Below are 19,284 nucleotides of genomic sequence, written 5' to 3'. Positions count from 1 at the left end.
CTGTGGTCTGTATAACCATATGAAAGCACTGAAAGTCCCAGGGAAAAAAAAAAAAAAAAAAAAGGTTCAGTTCACATTTATACTAAGCCATAAATGGAATTTCTGCACACAGAGCAGATTAGTGGTGAATGAGATTTAGCAAGCCAGGTTTGAAATTAGAGCGCTGGAGGAGCAATGAGCAGTGATTTCCACGAGAGAAAGAGGAGAAACAGGAAGGACAGGAGGGTGGGGGGGTCAAGCCAAGCTGGATAGGAACTGAGCGGCGGCAGCAGCAGCAGCAGCAGCAGCAGCAGCAGCAGCAGCGTTGGATGAGCAGCGTTTGTTCAGGGAAGGAAGGATGAGGGAACAGATTTCCGCTGCCTCAGTAGGAGCAGGTTTGGCTAACCTCCTTCACTCTCCCTGATCCTCCAGGCTCTTCCCCAGCCCTCCTCCACTGTCTTCTCCCCTCCTGTTCCTCCTCCTCTTTCTCCTCCTCCTCCTCCTCCTCCTGCCTCAGTCTGCACCTCCTGCTCCCTCCACTCCTGGAGGATGTACTGCAGCCTGTTGCAGAGCTCACTGACCACAGAGAGTGAATTTGGCAGCGCCAGAGATCTGGGTTATCACTATCTGTGGGGAAGGGGGACTTGCATCCTGAGGGCAACCCCACAAGTGGGAAGTCCAAATAGTCCCACTCAAGGCCACTAGAGGTCATTAGACTACAGTTGTGATTGTGTTAAAATAAAGAAATTAAAGTCTAAAAAAAAAAAAAAAAAAAAAAAAAAAATTATTCCAATTTAATAGAGCTGAAAGCAAAAAGAGAAGCAGCTGCTGGTGACCATCAATCAGGACCGCAGTGCAAGTCGGAGGTGGATGAGAGCTGCAAACACGGCCGACGCAGATGAGTCTACTCACGTCGTCTTGGATGTCCAGGTCGCAGCCAGCTTTGAGCAGGATGCGCACAACCTCAATGTGGCCTTTATAGGCGGCCAAGTGAAGCGGGCTCCTGCCATACTGTGGACACAAAACACACAAACAACTCAACCCACCAAACAACACACAGCAGTGCACGCAATGTAAGCACACAAAGCTGATTAAAAGACGCCACCACAGCTTTACCACACACCAAGTCACAGTGCTGTGAGTCAGATATCGCTGCAGTGTAAGTAACCGTGGTGATAGCTGGTGGCATGACGGAAGACAAGAGTACAATACATCTCAGTAATGAGTCGACAGAAAACAAACAGATCCTTAATCCATGGTTTAAGAGAACAGTGCACAATCAGTGCACAGCTGTCCATGTTAGCCGGGTAGAGGATAAACCCTGCATCCTGCCACTATAAGCATCTGTGGGTGGGCACTGAGGCAAAAAGGTTACTTAACTTTGGGGAGGTTTAAAGGATCTGTTCACCCAAATTACAAAAACTAATATTTTGTACTTGCCTCCGGTCGTGTCTAGCCATGCAGACAGCTTTGTTTAGTTTTATTTGCCCACGTCAAAGATCTCTGCTTCCATCCAAATACAGTGTAAATAAATTGAATTTCATTGGTGGTACTCACAGGATTGAAATTTTTTTTTTTTTTTTTTTTTTTAAAAAGCTAAATGTGTTTCCTACAGCACAGTCTATGGATTATTCAGAGTAACTAGATAAAGAACAACATGTTACTGTTAAATTTAAAATTTAAAGTGACGTTAGCTTTTTGCAGCCTTAATAACATGTATGTTGCAGTTGATGCTCCTGAAGCATTCGTTTTATATTAATTTACTCAGTCAATGTGAAACATTTAAGGGTATATGTATTTCTCACTATATGTTTCTAATCTTCTACCCCTCTGTGTAATGTCGTAAACTGTTATATAATGAATTGATGTCTGTCAGTTGTTATTTTCTATTGCACATGGGGTGATGTGATTTGGTTGCTGGTTTACAGCCACTGCGGTTTAAGATCTGTTTAAGGGCTAAAAAGAGGGTTAAATTTTTTTTCCACAAACAAGTAAAACAAAAAAAAAAAAAAAAAAACTATTTACATGCTATTTTTGTAACTGACACTGTGATAATGGAAAACGCAGCAGTTTGAATACTCTCTATGTTTTGATGATATATGGGACATCAACAGCAGGAAACTTTCTTTCAGCCCCTCAAACACATCCTGACATTTTTTGAGCATTACATCAAACATCCATCTCAATGTATTTCCGAGTTTAAATAAAGGTTGAATGAATGAATGAATGACAGAGCAGGATGTAGCCAAACACTCAAACTTCAAACACAAGATCTAGACAATCTCTTTTAATCTGTAATTATACTGAGTAAATACAGTTTAATGACAGATCAAGTGTGTTTCCCACACAACAGCACAAACCGCATTACACGCCAGGTATTATCTCAGCGTTTGAAGGTTTGTGCTTTTATTTGGGAGCGTCTCGGCTCTGCTCTGCATTCATGTGGTTCCTGGGGTTGGGTTACACTGGGCCAGGCTTGGAGGGAAGCCACCAACCGAGCTCAGGTAAACAGCAGGTCTCAAGCTAGCAGCTCTGTTGTCTCCAGACTGACTGAAGGTCTGTTTGTGGCTCTGAGGGTTTGGTTTTTCGGTGGCAGGCGGTATGTTGAGTTCACATCCTAATGTTCTGTTGGTTTGTGTTGTGTAAATTACCCAAAAGTAAATTCTGAACATATAAAGCATATGTTCAAAGATTGTTTAACGGGAACCTGAAATCCTCACTCTCCTTGCAAAAGAGGAGGATTTCTTCCCTGTAAAAGTGAAAATATACAGTTTGAAAGATTTCTTATAATAATATCCTGTCAGTCAAACTCTGAACTCTTCATTGTAGCAACTGAGAAGAAAACACTAAATCTGAAAGATTACTGACATAAACTGATCCACTAAAAATAATCTTTAATTTCTACCTTTAGTAGAAAGTACCAGATGTTTCTCATAGATGACTTCTCTTCTCCTGGTCTTATCTCCTTTGTCTTTTTATGAAAGAACCAGATGTTTTCAGATGTTTATATTTTGCAGTGATGATCCAAATAAGAGAGTTTCATGTCTATCCAAGCATTGACGTGCTCCAACTGCTGGTTACCTACATTTTCCATGCAAACTGTGAGGCCTGTCATTTCTGGAAGCCTGGATGCTAGAAAAAAATTGCTTTTCAAAAAGACATGTTTGAAGTCATGTAAACAGAGTTTCCATTCCATAGTGTGTTGACTACAGTTTAATTTTCCCCAGTCAAAACACAATTCACAATTCTTTAAAGGCCTATAGAGGAGTTTTCCTGATAAGACCTCTTCTGTGATCTGTGTGGGTGTGTACAGACTGTGTGTGTGGGTGTGTACAGACTTTGCCTCATTCTCGTGATAGTTTGTGTTGCATTTGTTAGGGTGAGACAACTCACAGCTTCCTCATTCTCACTGGTACATGTAGTGTCATGACCCCAGAGTGAAAACACCTGTGCGTTTTCATAACATAAATTAAAGGGAACATTATCAAATTTACGTGTTATAAACAGCGTGCATGCAGGTTTGATAAAAAAGTACTAAGATCCCCTAACTAACTAGCTTGAATGAAGAAATGAGATGTGTTTGAAAGCACCAGAAAAGCTAGTAAATGGACTTTTGAGTTCAGATTTTTTTTTTTTTTGTGCGTGTGTGTCAAACTACCATTTCCAAGGTTGAGAATGAAGCTACAAACCTAATGTATGTATGAAAATGAAATTGTTGAGATGTTTTGTTCACATTGTTTCATTTGTTTTTTCTAGTTACAAATAAAAACTCAAATGAAAATCAAGCTGTTTCTCTCACTGAGCGGCTGAAACAGTCGACCTCTGAACTCTCCAGATTGTAAACCCGGAGTTGATCAGGAGCTGGAAGCTAAAACATCACTCTCTTTTTCCTCCCATATTCATTACTAACCTCATCTAACGCCCTACTTAATCCTTTTGCCTTCTTTTCTTTTCATCTGATTTATGTTTTTCTTTCTCAGTCCCATTCATCATATTATCCCTACATTCCTTTTCCTGAGCGGAGGAATGTTTCATATGAAACTCTACCTCCTTTATCCCAGATTAAGCTTTTCATAATGGCGCCTTGCCAAAACACCCAAATACAGCTAGTTGGAACACAATCATGAGAGCGAGCAGTAGCACATGTCATATTGTTATAGCTGTTACAATATGATGCCATGTGTTCGTGTTCCCATGGAAAATTGGTTTGCAGTGCCAGAACAGAAAATGCAAAAACATGCAGGATAAAGCAGTCACACGTGAATAGTACTCAGCACTGGCTTTACATAAGATCTCTTTTATTTCAGGCATCTGATATAGAGTATATCAATAAACTAATTATTTCAGTTTAATCAAAACAAAGTTAAACTTGTTGTAATTCCAGGAAACATGAAGCTCAAAAAAAAACCCCTGTCGTTACTGTGTCTGGAGAAGCAGATTTATGACGGCCGCTCAGAGAAGAAATTCCAGTGTCTCGTCATTAGGATCATACTGCAGACTGTAAAGATAAACTGTGTGGAGATCTACAAGCTTTGATCTACACCGTACCTTGATAGCTTAAGTTTCTCCATTATGGAGACACAGATACAGGCTGTTCACATCACTACAGGTACATTAGTCTCAAGCTGCCCAGCACAGAGCCATGAAAACAATGTGAGGTCACAGGTCTGATAAAACTGTAACTGTAAACCATCTATGACAGAGATGCTGTAGACTTTAGTCTGGTAGTAACATTATACTATACTGCTAGGACGCTACAAGAATCCCCCAAAACACCTGAAACAAGACACACAACTATAGTACCATCACACGTAACGCATACTCACTCTAGCCCAGATCTCATGTAACCACATAACACAGGAGGTTTACACTTTTTTACACTGGTAAGAAAGTTGTTGTAAATTGTGTACAATATATGCTATGTCACAATGGACTGTTTAACAGGTGTGCCAACAGTAACGAAGGGGAACGGGCATAGCGAAGGGGTTAGAGACGGGTATTAGCATCTGACCACCTGTTATCACGTGACTTAAATTCCATAGTTGATGAACCCCTTAAAATGCAGTTAAAAGCTCTGGAAACAGCTAGTAGATTTCTGTGTCAAACTGCTACTTAAAAAAAACAAAAACAACTAATTTCTTCTTTTCTTTCAACATAATAAGCTGAGGTTTAAAGTCAAAACAGAAGCAGCTGTACAAGAACTTTGCTTTGCGTGTTGAGGTTTGATACCCAGCACTGATGAGGTACTCTGCCTGTTCTCACTGAACCTCATCTAAGATCAAGGCCATTTTTGTAGTTGAGCATTAGCACTAACTGGCACAAGGGAGGATTACATCATGTCTTTGTGAACAACCTTTGAACTCTGCTGTGTTTACAGGAAATGCGAGAGCTGGGATGAAAGAATAAAGCACAGCCTCAGGGGGCTGTGTTGCCTGACTGCGTGTCTGAGTGTCACCGTGTGTGTGTGTGTGTGTGTGTGTGTGGCTCTTAGACTGAAAGCTGTGTCAGTGTGATCCATCTGGCCACACAGCAGTTCAGCTGTGATACTGTTAAACATCTGGGTGCATACAATACACTGGCCACTTCTGGTGGGGGTTACTCAGTGTGGAGACAGTGTGCTGGGTCAATTCACAGTCAGCTAAATCTGAGTTTCATTCACTCTCAGCTGGTGAAACCTTTGTATTTTAATATCTAGGAAAAGAAAATTAACTCACTGTACAGTACAAGGATCTGAAGTATGGTAATCTGATTGTAAATCCAGGCTTCCAAATTCTGACATTAAGGAGGTGGCAAGCATGGAGGGTTTTTAGATATTTGCTCATGTTTCAGTATTACCAGGGAAAGGGGATAAAAACTGCCTAAAATGGAAACTGAGCAAACTCTGTGCCGTGATGAAGGAAGTAAGGAAGGAAATGATAAAAAAATTAAAAACTTTAGTACTTAAAATTAGGTATCAGATTGGCACTAGTATCAAAAACTTCAAAATGACACCCGACCCATTGGGCCAATCAGATGTTCGCAAAGGAAAGCCCGCTAATCCGAGCAAATCCAACAGAAACATCTAGAGAGAAGGTATTATCTCCTCACTGATATCACAGGCGACACAGTCATGCACAGTCAAGGTTCAGCAGCTCCAGTGCTATTAACACTTTTCACGCTCTGCTTTGTTTCTAACTCATTTAAGAGATGCAGATGAGCCAGAGGGGGGAAAGAAAAGAAAAAAAAAAAACACTGTGGTCGATCTGATATCATCATCAGAACAATTTGCATTTGCAAATGGGTCTGGAGCCTCACTTCATTTCCACTTTCCAAGGGGTGTTATTAATGGTCGCAGAGCAAAATGACTCTGGACGCAACTGGATAGACCTACAACCAATCAGAGCAACGAAGCATGTGACACAGTGCAGAGCAGAGCCAGTTGGTAAATTAACCTTTTACCAAATCCCAAGTTGGCAGTACAGCAAACACATCTTTTCAATAAATGGTTGTGATTGGCCCAACATGTCTGAACAGGAGCGTGGCCAGAGAGAGAGCAAATAAACATGAGCTCTTAAATATATTTGGTTAGTAGCAATTATGTTGATACTGAGCACGTCAGTAAAATATTCTCAGGTGTTTCCCGCTAAAATAAACAATCTTGCAATAAAATATCCGCTCATAAGCCACTACAACATTACTCAACCTTTTTTGTTGCCTAACCCTAACCACAGACAGGACTGAGGATGCCAAAACTCGACTACAGTGTGTCAGTCACGTGCATTTTACACCCGCCATCCTCCCAACCACCTCCTTACAAGTCTGCTGAAGTTAATAAATGTGCTGCTTCGTTCTTTAAATAAACAATGTTACCTCTAGGAGACAGTGGTGACCCTGCAGTGAAAGGAAGGTCTGACTGATGACTCAGCCAACCAAAACCCACAAACGAAAGAGCTGTCCCTGCAGTCCCTGCTATTTTCACTAGACTAGACCATGAGTCACACAACTCCACAATGGAAGTAAAATGACACCTTAAACCAAGACACTATAATACAGGCCACCAACAAGGAAGATAAAGTCAGTGAGTCAAATTGAGCAAACCAGTTGCTTCTGTAACTGAATTCACTGTGACACGATCAACAAGTCAACAATACTGTCAATGGAGGTCAGTTCATTTCATATACAGAACTGAGTCAGTGGGGATCAGTATAGGGGGTGTAATGAGAAACTGCAAAAAAAAAAAAACATGAAATAGGACAAATCTGTTTCGATCAATCTTCAAGTATATATATCTGTCACTTTTTGACGAATCAGAACGCATCCCTAGTAGTTCACAATGAGCAGCAGGTGGATTTAATGATAGTTGAGCTTTCTGAGTTTCTGTTAAAATCTGTTTTGCTTTTACACCACGAACTAAGTGCACAAGAGTTGGACTGTATGCAGGCTGAGAGCCACCTTTTAAAGCAGTCCAGCCTCAGTCCAGTTATTTTCCCTGCGCCAGATTTTCATTGACTGCACCAAAGAAGCAAACACACCAGAGTTGTTGGAACCAACTCAAACACTTCAGCTTCATCAAGAATGGGTCCATCTGTTGAATACAAATTTTTTTTTTTTGGATACCTTGTCAAGCACCAAATTGACTGACTGCAGTAATCGGGGAAAATTCCAGGGTCGCCCACATTATCAGAAATCCTCTGGGGAGCATGAATATCCTTATCAAAGTTCATGGTCAGTAGTTGTCAAGATAATTGTAAGTTGTTCAAGGCCAAAGTGTTAGATAGACAGACCAACTCTTCAAAAAGGTAAATAACACACAAGACACAACAGTATTCATCAGCACATTCAGGTCCACACACTCACCTTGGTGACTGCTACTTTTGCACCCTTGTTGATAAGCTGGACCACATTGTCGGCTTGGCCCTTGTGTGAAGCTACGAGGAGGCGCTCGGAGAGTGCGAGGACCTCAGCCGCATCCTGCTGGCTCATGAAGCAGGGCGAGTGATGCTGCTGTCTCCAGACACAGTGCTGCAGATGGTGGGGAAGGCAGCTGTGGCGACGGTCTCCGATGCCCTCTAACTCATGGTAAGCTTCCTTTCAGACAGAGGTGTCAAACAGGAGCTGGATAGGCCGCCAGTGCTGATTCTTCTGTTGCTACAAACTCCACAAACTCCCAGGATTCGTCCCCTTCATCCTCTCAGCTGCAGGGAAGAGAACAGGAAACACATGCTGTGAAAACAAGCCAGCATGTGCTCCACTCATAGTAAGCTGGCAAACAGGAAAACAAGGGAATGGGTAGAGTGGATTGCCATCACCACTGTCCAGGTTGCTAAACCCATACAATCCTCATGGGATCATGTGAGCTGGACAGAAATAATCTGCAATGAGAGCCAAAAAGAGGGGTCAAATTTGGTCACAGAGTGCCTGCTGTACAGCAAAGCAAGCCGTTCACACAGTGAGCCATAAAAAAAAAAAATCACAAGAACACAGTGCTAACTACCGTAAACAGCGCAGACACACTTCTGTGGTTTTGGTGTAACCACAGGGAAGACAGTGACTAAAAGGAAGGAGGCTGCCGCACCTCAAGTGTCTCATCTTATTTCTCATCATCATTAAATCCGTCAACTGACAGACATCCAGCTGTCATGCAACAACTCCGTCTCTACAAGCTCAGTGGAACACATTCCTGCCTAGTTAGGCATTTCATGAATCTCCCATAGAGTTCCTGTTATCTACCAGTTTGCCTCAATGTACTGTCGATGACTGCTGACATTATCTGTAACCTTCAGAAAATGACCCTGGGCACAAGTTGCTGTATAAATGTGAAAAACATCTTGGCTTTTAATAGGTAAAAAGGGGTGATGCAGAGATGAAGTTTCTCTGAGACTGTTGCATCTCAGTTTAAGTGTGCCACACGCACTGGCCTCTTCATGCAGGTATTTCACCAATTTGGACCAGACTATCGCAACCCACCCAAGTATTTCCAATTTGGGCTACCTTATACGTCACAGCAATTCAGGGGTAATAACTGTACTTTTTACCCCACTAAATCTCCCTGCCACTTTAGTAACTAGTTTATTTACAGGTTTTAATAGATATAACAGAATAAAGATGAAACTTCCCAAAAATATATAAAATTGTTAAAATCAATTCCAACTCGAACATCCACAGCAGCAAAAACCTCATTCCAAATCACAGTGACATCGTTAATAATATGAATTACCAAAAGAAAAACCCTAAAACCTTTGTGGTACACACACCATTTGTCTAGAAAGGAGTGGTAAATCTTACAAAATAACACCATAAAAAGCAGGATGAGTGGTAAAAGGGATCATCACTTCATCACAATTAATTTTCACAGGAACATTACAGAGTCTACAGGTAACCTGACACAAACACAGGATGTGAGAGACAGTGAAAACAACATTTTCAACTCATCACTAATTGTACAGCTCCACCCCGCAGAGGAAGAGGCATGTCCTATCTGATCCCTGGAGTCTAATCTGTGATGACAGTCCCTCTAATGACTGTGTTTTTCATTACTGGAAACACAGTGGAGAATGAGACAACATGGTACAGATGACATCAATAAGACAGATTCACAGCGCTGCAGGCATACATGGCTAAATCCAGAGAGAGAAATGGATTAATTCCAAGACGTTAGCCCTTCATCTCAACTCAACCATAAAACACAGCTGTGCAATACAGTTTCCCTGCCAAATCATTTTCACTAGACACAGTCTCAATTTTAAAACCGAACAGTTATCACACCTCTTACACCAACTCTCTGGTAAAGCAATACAAGCACTGCTTATCTGAACAAAAACTATATACCCAAAATTAAATTGTTACTGTTCTAGAAAAAACAATTATTCCAAGTCAATTCACAGAGGCATAACCAAAGCAAAAAGAGTTTGTGTTTCTTTTCTCTTCTATTTGTTTTGAATGAAAGTCTTGCGAGTGGGTTAGGGATAGGGTTAGACCACATCATGTGCTCGTGTTGGTGCTACCAGCGGAAAAGTCAAGTCTGGAGCCCTTGCTAAATTAACATGTGCATGCAAAATGAGCCTGGTGGAGAGAAGGAGCAAACGAGAAGTCCCAACACAGACACAACAACTGATAAAGAGGGTGCAGGTGCAGGTGGGCAGAGACCAACTGAGCCAGTGAAGAAGAAAAAGTGCTACTTTCAAAAACCCTGGCTAACACAGAACCAGGAAGAATAGCTGCTGCAATGCAAGGGCTAATGGGAATCTTAATAAACTAACCAACAAACAAACAAACAAACAAACAAACAGTACCCATGGTTGCAGAGCAACTAGTTGCTGTAAGCTTCTCCCAGTTTGGATTCCTTCAGTGTCAGTCGTGAATAATTAAAGCAGTGGTTTAACAGACCTCGTTAGATCTCGTAACTACATTATAACTGAGACACTAGAACTGTAAAATACCAAATATTTCAATAAAAATGAACAAAACTGCAAAAGTACTCACAAAAACGTCAATTCCTGTGTGTAAAAGTTATGAGAATTGGACTTTATATACAATGATGGTCTTTCATGTACTGTTAAATTCAAAATGTTATTGGATAATGTGTGCCAGTCATCCCCACCAAAGACTACGACCGACTGACCAGTTATGCACAAGACAGAGGTTAACTTGTTTGTGTCGTTCCCTGTCTTTTTGGCACTGCTTGGCCTCACTGTTGCAGATGACAGCATGGGGCCTTAGTGAAAACAATAACTGCTGGATAGATTCCTATGGTGATGATGTTAGAAGCAGTTCTTTTACAAAACAACTGCTGTGTGATACTTGGATCACGTAAAGGTTTACACTGAGTTGTTAGTTTAGGGTTTGTGTTTTCAAAAGATGGATCGTTTTATATTTAAAAAAATGTCCACTTTGCTTCTCATTTACAGTTTTTAACTCAATTTCCACCTCATGTAATTGTGTTAGTGTTAACATATGTAGTCAAAAAAAATGCTGGAGTGAAAAGTATCCCAAATGTGTGCAGTCAAAAACTGCATCACACATGAACCTAAAATGATAATAAATTATGAGAAATTAAAAAGTGTTCTTTGATTTCCTTGTCAACTACCTTCATAAAATCTATAAAGAAGCCCACAAACAGTGGACAAAACACCACATTTCAAGATGACATGCAGAAGTGACCTGTGGTGTGTGCCTGACAAACTTCCTAGAAACATTCCCAAAAATTTCAACTTGGACCACACAAAGTGTGGAATGCCAAAGAATGCACGAAAAAGCTTTTGCAAAAAGCATTTGAATGACTGCTTCCTGCCAGCTGAAAATGAACAAGATTAAACCAAGGGGGGAGTTCTCTCCCGAGCTGCATTCCAGTTGATTCTCCAGAAGATCCTGCTCAGTCAGAGACCCACACACACAAAGCAGGCTCTGCCGTCGCAGTGAGGCCTCTAACACGCCGCTAGGCAACAGGGCTTTTGTGCAAACTTTTAGGAACTCAGGACTCAATTCAAAAACAAGAAATGCCAAGCCCTCGCTTTTCACATGGCTCAGGGAGGAGGCCCTGGAGAATACTTATTAACCTGCTCACTTCTGAAAAACAACCGCCTTGTCTGCAGACTCACTGCTTCGTATCTGTGTTGTTTTAATACCTGGAAAAAGTTGGAAGAGCTGAAAAGCATTTTTTCTGATGAGTTAGAAACAAATTACAGTGACAAAAATTACAAAGAAGAGGAAAATACAACAGCAACAGAACTGTTGATATGTTAACATTTGTGACCTCATAGATGTAGGAACTCCAGAGCATTTACAGTATGTCATCCATAACATGGTGACCAGTGACGCAACCTTATCAATAAACCCTGAGGTCACACTGTGCCCCACAATGGCTAAATGACATTTTATTTTAAGAAAATCTACTCGTTTGTCTGCTAATTAACTCCTTGTAACCCTATTAATTATTACTGCAAGCCACTTAGTTTCAAAAAGAAGCAGGAAGCGATCGATTCCCTTTTGTTTTTCCGAACGTTGAAACTCTGTAGAATCCCTCCATCATGTCGAACCCAGGCACAGAGGCAAGGCCCGACCCAGCTGACTACCTAGGAAAAACAGGACTGCACACCTCCGACAGTGGATATGGTTGATGTTATTGAAGTGGAAAAGACAGACAGACATCTGGTCACTTGCAAGTGCAATCAAGTGCAGGTAAGGCTGAGATCTGGGCAAAGTTAGCAATAGGACTAAGTGTTAGCAGATGCTAAGTGTTTGAATTTCAGTGCTGGATTTCATTGTGAACTGATTTTGTGTCTCGAATTTTGTTCTTTGTCAAGTTTTGTTTCAACTCAGTCAGATCTTGCTCGCTCGCTCTCCATTTCTCTACTAATGTTCAGCATATACTCACACTTAAACATTGCATCTTTGTCTCAGTAGTGAGGTAGTATAGAAAGATTTGCTAAGAGGCCAACTTGGAAACTTAAATCTTCCACTATGAGCTCATAATTCTTTGTTTGCTTGTTCTCACACACACCAGCTCTCTTTCCAACCTGCAGATAGGTGCCCACTGCTTCTATCTCTCTCTGTCACACACACACACACACACACACACACACACACACACACACAGAAAGTATGATGTGAGTAAATTAACAGAAGCTTTTGAATTATGAGAGGCACTGTTGAAATTTCACATAGTTTTAGTTAATCAATAGTCAGAACTAAATAAAAACATTGCAACTGCTTTCCACAATGCATGAGCCGCTGACTGGAGCTAGGGGTCTAGTCTATGAGTCAAGTCAAGAAAAGTTATCTCAGGGTACTTTTCATACAGAAGTGGCCTATGTGGTTTGTCCTACTGGTGTTGCTGTACCTAGCTGCCCAAGCTGGTGGACCTACTCAACCAATTATATTTAGGAATACAAGGGTGACTAGGTCCACAAACGTACTGCCAATGAGAGCGAGCAGGAGATCAATAATAGTAGGTATGTGTTCTGGAATAACAGTCACGTGCATTCAGGGTCAAAGTATAGTTTTCTCCTTGCAGGCAACGATAATTCTTGCACGAGCAGAACTATTCTGTGTGATAAAATTGATTGAACAAAAAATAAGGTGTGTGTGCAGCTGTTTGAGTTCCGTGTGCAGCTCCTCTACATTGCCGTGCGTGAATCTCATTTGCTCTCACAGATTTTGCCAGTATAATGCCATCATAGGCTTTTCCTTTTATACTACAGATACAAAGGATCAGTGAGATGACAATATGACAAGAGTGTAAGGTCCCCCACCACCCTTTCCTCTATCCGCAGATTTCACTCAAATCTCAGCCATCTGTCTTTTCTGCACCAGTTATGGACAAAGTGCCAAAACCAGGTTAGAACAATCCTTTGACCCACTCACTAATCCCAAGATTTGTTTCAGTGATAGCTCACTGCAGCAGTGAAGCAGAGAGATCTGTGCTGACTGGGGCATTTATGATGGACAAAATTTACCATAAATACTCCAGAGAATGCAGGACAGATATTTACAACTATATTATCAGTTTAATCACAGTTTTGTGTAGAGACATGGCAGGCTGATATGCTGTTGGCTAATCCTGAGGTCAATGCTGGAAATAAACCGTCTGTCATCCATGTGACAGCTCAACCAGATGTGATAGCTATCTAAATAAACAGTACAGATGTCAACCTACACAAGGCTAAAAATAAGATGTAAAGCCTTTTAGTACAACTCTATAAGTCACGGCACACTTCAATGACTTGCTTTTACCAACAGGAAAAGACCAAAACAAACCAGTAACACAATTTGGGAAATTGTAAATGACCGTGAAAAGGCCAACATGACTGACCCTGAGCCGAACCAAAACATCATTTCTAAATTCTTGTCCGAAACAGGCCCAACCCAGCAGGTTCCAGTGGGTCACAACGGGCTTGGGTTGGGTAGAGAGAGAGAGAGAAAGAGAGAAAGAAAGAGAGAAAGAAAGACAGGGCAAGGGGGCTGAGCGAATCAATGTGCTATAATGTCTACAATGAATCAACAACGCAAAACACTACAGTAGAGATCTTTTATGTGATCATGAGAAATGAAAAAATATTTCTTACACACAAATTACAGACTTTGGTGGGTGAAAGAACAGGAATGGGACAGGTTATTTGACTACGGTTGGTGTTGTCTCGGACGAATAAAAAAATGGAAATTTAAAAAAATGCTAGGACGGGTTACCGGATTTACTTTAGTGGCTGTTGGGTAAGTAAAGTCTATGTGTGGGACACACTATCTTCCATTTTAATGTAAACCCAGAACCAGTCCCAGACACCCAGCCCTCCTGATAGCCACCTATTCTGCTAAGCATATATTCGTAAGATGCTATTTTAACCATTGCACGAACCTATTATTTCAGTTCTGGAGCCACTGTTTTCTTCTTCCAATGTCTTAAAATAACTCAACAGCCTGTTATTATACCCACAATAATAACAGAAAATGCACACTTGTTTGGTATTCAGGACCGGTCCCCCAGTAAACATGACTGATACCTGGGGCAGCTGTGGCTCAGGATGCGGAGCAGGTAAATCACCTATCACAGGGTTGGCAGTTTTTTTCCCCAGCTCCTCCAGTCCGCAAATATAAGTGTCCTTAAGTAAGACACAGAACCCCAAATTTCCCCCAATGTATCATCTATGTGAGTGTGTGATAGAAAAGCCCTGTATGTATAGAAAAAGCACTGTGAATGGGTGAATGTGGCTTGTAGTGTAAAGCAGTTTGAGCGGTCGATAAGACTCACAAATACAAGTGACACGCTCACACTGTCGAGCCCTGGCATCCATACACCAACCCCCCTCCCCACCCCGCCACTTCTTTAATCCTCAGCACTGAGAAAACTTAGTGAAAGCAGATGCAGAGTCTGAGAAACAGCGAGAGACTGCGCATGACCGTTGAGTTCATTGTTTTGAGGCAACAAAGGGTTAAGTGGCATTTAGAGCCCCTGCAAGGCAAAAGACTAAATAAAGCTCCTTTTCTTATGCCACAGAGATATTCACTTGCAGGTCCAGTGCCTCACTGGGAAGCAGTGCTATGACAAACAGTGTGCTAATCCCAGGATTTGTCCTATTATACTGCCACCTGAGGCTGGGTTTAAAATTCTAATGTGTAAATCTGATTACAAAGTAATACTATCTCCTTAAAATACATTACAGGATCAATATTATAAATCTAATATGCTATAGAGGTACTATAAAAATTAACGTGATGGCTTTTACATTGATTTTCACTCACAAAGTATAATGGGACTTAGCAGATCTCAGCATCTGTACTTGCACTTGGCAGCAAACGCTCACAATGGACACCATCTCACCATCTGACGGACAAATCTAATAATCACCTCTCGTTCAGTGTCAAGTTTCTGGATCCTGTAAAATGTGCCCCCAACCACACACCCCCGCCCTGTGGCCCATTAAGACTCATTATGTGCCCATTATGCACCTGGTGACCTCTGACCTCGTCAGCACTGTGCTGTGCCGATCACCCCCCCCCGGGGACATGAGCAGATGGACACACGGATGAGGCTGTTGTTTGTACTCTAACTGCATGGATGCATTCATCAGCTTCACACAGAGCACACACTGCAAGGCAGCATTACATGTCTCTGTATTCAGGTGGAAAGTGTCCATCTCCAAATTATGTAATATTCTTAGGAACTAAAGGTTTTTGTAAAAATAAAGACATGTCTTTTTTGCTTATGTGAAAATCACAGGAAATTGAAAAGCCCAAGGGTTGAGCAAACAGAAACTGGGAGTCAGGGAAGATGGAGAAATCATCAGAACAATACATCCAGTCTTGAGGTGGATGGACTACAACAACAGAAGACCACGTCAGGTTTCACTCCTGTCAGTCAAGAACAAAAATCTGAGGCTGCAGTGGACACAGACTCACCAACACAGGACAGTTGAAGACTGGAAAAACGTGGTCTGGTGAATCTGGATTTCTGAAATCAATCGATCACTATGTTTGAATGCAAACTGCGGCCATAAAGAGATGCACATAGTCAGAAACAATACTCAGATAAGATGTAGCATCTCCTTATGACTACTTCCTGCAGGATAATGCACCATGTCACAAAGTAAAAGTTGTCTCAAACTGGTTTAATGAACAGTGAGTTTAGTGAACTTCAGTGGCCTCCCCCAGTCACCAGAATCCAGTACAACACCTTTGCAATGTGGTAGAACAGGAGATTGGCAGCTTGAATGTGGAGCTGACAAATCTGCACAAATAATGTGATGCAATCATGTTGACATGGAGCAGAGTCTCAAAGGAAGGTTTCCAACAAATTGTGAAATTCCATGCCACAAAGTACCGAGGTTGTTTTGAGAGCAAAGGGAGGCTCTACCCAGTATTAGTGTGCTATTCCTAATAAAGTGTCCAGTGAGCATATATAGTTGTTATATAATAGAAAGTGAAAACTCAAGCTTTACATTATCTCACTAGGTCCACCTCTCCAGAGGGAAGTCACCTTAAAGAATCCTTGTTGTACAGGGAATCCCTGCAGGCTCCCTTGACCCTTACATCACCCTGAATACACTGATGCCCAATAAACAAATCCCATTCATATTAATTCACATCATCAAAGCTATTTATTACTACCTGACAACAACAGCTCTTCTGCCTTCTCTGTGTAAGTTTATGTACAGTGCTACACGTTGTCATTGTAACACATTACTGACCAGCCTTTCTTAATAAGCTCATATCTTTAACTGTTAAATACCCTCAATGTGAACCCTTGTAGACTTAAATATTTAGGTTAAGCCTGAGGCTAAGTTCCATGGTGTGGAGAGGATTTAATCTAAGCCTACTTTATATCACATTTCCTTGGCATTTTTTTTCCGGGGCTGTAGCCCAATTTGCATAAGATACAGCACTAGCTATCCATTGTCCTGATTAATTTTTCCCTTGCTTAATTTATTGTTATTTTCAGACATAGTTCTGAGTCCTGACCAAAACCTACCCTTTAATTAGTGATACATTTTGTAGGAATATGTTGTGTAACAGCAGTAACTCCCTAATGGGGAATTACTTGAGCATAATGAAAACACTAAGCGAATATCTTGGCAAGTGCACTCAGTAGTGAGCAGCACAGACACATAAATGCAGCAGCTTTCTTAGAGAGTTATTTCAAATTATTATTATTATTATCTTATTTTAAGAAAATGGCCAAATAAATAGTTGCATTTGTTTGACAAACATACTAGGGATCACACACAGTGATTTATATTACATTGTGGAGGTCAAAGAGGCGTGGAAGACGTTTAAAAGTGTTGTATTTAATTAAATAAAGTCACTATAAACTCGAATATAGTTACAACTATATAGGCTAATAAGTTATTGTAATATTGTAAGTATATTCCCGCGGTTTGTAGTTAAGGAGTTAAGGGGAGGAGGTACTGTAGAAGCAGCAGTGATAAAAGAAAGAATATATTTATGATGAGATCGTAATAAATTCACCAAAACATGACGGTTACATAAAAGTAAGGTAACAAACAGTTAGCGTTAGCTAACTAGCTAACATTATTTGAATTTCGAACGGACGTTAATTAAAGTCAGCAGAATCTCAACAGACGTCGTCACCTCCAACGTACGTAGTACAAAATAAACCATTCGTTTAAACCCAGGTATCTCATATTAAAAAAAAAACACACACACACACACACAAATAAACAAAGAAGCTTACCTCGAAAACAAACTGTCGCACAAAGTGTCCACTCCGACGAAGACGCTTGTTAGCTAGTCCGACCGTCCCGTACTGAGCATGTTGTTTGAGGGGAAACTACAAAGTGAAAACCACACACGGTCTCTGCTGCTGCCGCTTCCCTCTCCGTCCCATTTACATGTCAACAGACTGTCGCTACGTTCAAATGAGGGGAGGAAGAAGACACTGGCCAGTTACAGTTCAGTTTCCTCCTCCAGTGAAATGAAACCCTGCTCAAAACTATTGCCCACTTTTGACTTACTTGGCTGCTGAGCCGAGTAAATAAGCCATGTGTGTGTCCACTATTTAGACAAGTGAAACAAGCTTTCATTTTAAAGCCTAAAAAAGATCATAATGGAACCAATTTTGGCAAGTAAACTGCTATATAACCCCTTAGTATTGTCTTAAAAGTAAATTAATCAACAAAATAGATAGATTATTTAAAGGGATATTTCAGTAATTTAATATTGCAATTCAATGAAAAAAATTGGAGTTACTGACTTAAATACTGACTTTTATTCTGTATGTGTCAAAGTAAAATCCCACATTTCCCATAATTCAACTTGACACTACATGCATACATGCATCCATACTCTTATAATTTTACCTACACTATACTACTATACTATGTAATCAAAGTATATCTTTTTTTGCAGTTGTATACAAAAAGCAAGGTACTTTGTTTCCACTAAAATAAAATGATGAATACAGACATTTTAAGTATACTTAAATTTGGCACTTTTCAAGTGTAGGTGACACTACAGACTCGAAACCTAGAAGAATTAACAGCTCAGGAAAGAAAGTGAGCAATCCATGATATCGCTGATGTCTTTAAAACTTCATGCCATAAGTTTATAACACATACTTTCCATTACACAGTTGTAGCCCCCCCGATCAAGCTAAGATGACCCCTGCAATTATCGCCTAGAGAGAGACCTCCACTCCCGCTTTTAAAGAATCTGAACAGGAACAGCATCTCCAAACACCGGGCCTTGGGGGCATCCAGGAAGTACTTATAAGGTGAAGAAGGGCATCACAAGCAAATCTAGGTTTGTGAAATGCAAGATAATGAAAGCCCTTGACAATCAGCTGTTCCTTAAAACAGGTAATAAGGCTCTTAACTGATGTCAACAAATTGCTTTAGCCTTACCACTACATGCCTGCTGTTTTAAGAAATGCCATAATTAGTTTGAACTTGCTGCTGTCATTTGTTACGGGAACCTTTGTCTCACATTTTTTGTATTCAAGATTTATAGTATTTTGTATTTAATTCAAGAATGGTGACATCCAAACAAGTCGCTGTTCTGTGACTCTGTCTCACTCTCTGTCTCTCTCTTTCTGCACCTACAGTACCGGCCCCCAAGCCCCAGAGATCAGAGTGTGGCCCCCCCATCCTGAGGAAGAAGGGTGTGTCTGCAGCAACCTGGATGTTTCATTCCTCTTCTCTTTGTGCTCTTCTTCATCTGCTGTCAGACTAAGACAATAGCTCTCCAAAGAATGGAACTAGACACTGGAGAAGGGCAGAATATATGCAGCGAAACTGTCACTTCATGATTCTGTTGTGATTCCTCCGCGCACGCCGACACGCTCTCTTCAGCCGTATAGAAACAGCATTGTCTCATCCT

The 19,284-nt window shown here is 41.0% G+C and overlaps 1 protein-coding gene across 3 annotated transcripts in view; it reads right to left on the bottom strand.

Annotated features, from left to right (window-relative positions):
- The window catches only part of ankrd6 (ankyrin repeat domain 6), a 32,222-nt gene extending 14,328 nt beyond the window's left edge, over window positions 1–17,894 (bottom strand). For all 3 annotated transcript variants that reach the window (XM_022770302.1, XM_022770303.1, XM_022770304.1), the window contains exons 1-3: window positions 17,642–17,894; window positions 7,816–8,153; window positions 892–990 (exon numbers count right to left, since the gene is read on the bottom strand). In XM_022770302.1, coding sequence (XP_022626023.1) covers window positions 892–990; window positions 7,816–7,941 — 225 coding nt within the window. In that variant the 5' untranslated portion in view covers window positions 7,942–8,153; window positions 17,642–17,894. The remainder of the gene's footprint in view (window positions 1–891; window positions 991–7,815; window positions 8,154–17,641) is intronic.
- Between the last annotated feature and the right edge of the window lie 1,390 nt (window positions 17,895–19,284).

The sequence above is a fragment of the Seriola dumerili genome, unplaced genomic scaffold (genome assembly GCF_002260705.1).
Source record: "Seriola dumerili isolate Sdu_G_001 unplaced genomic scaffold, Sdu_1.0 BDQW01000025.1, whole genome shotgun sequence".
NCBI lineage: Eukaryota > Metazoa > Chordata > Actinopteri > Carangiformes > Carangidae > Seriola > Seriola dumerili.
The sequence above is the reverse complement of the archived record's forward strand: the minus strand, read 5'-3'. Positions and strand labels throughout refer to the sequence as shown.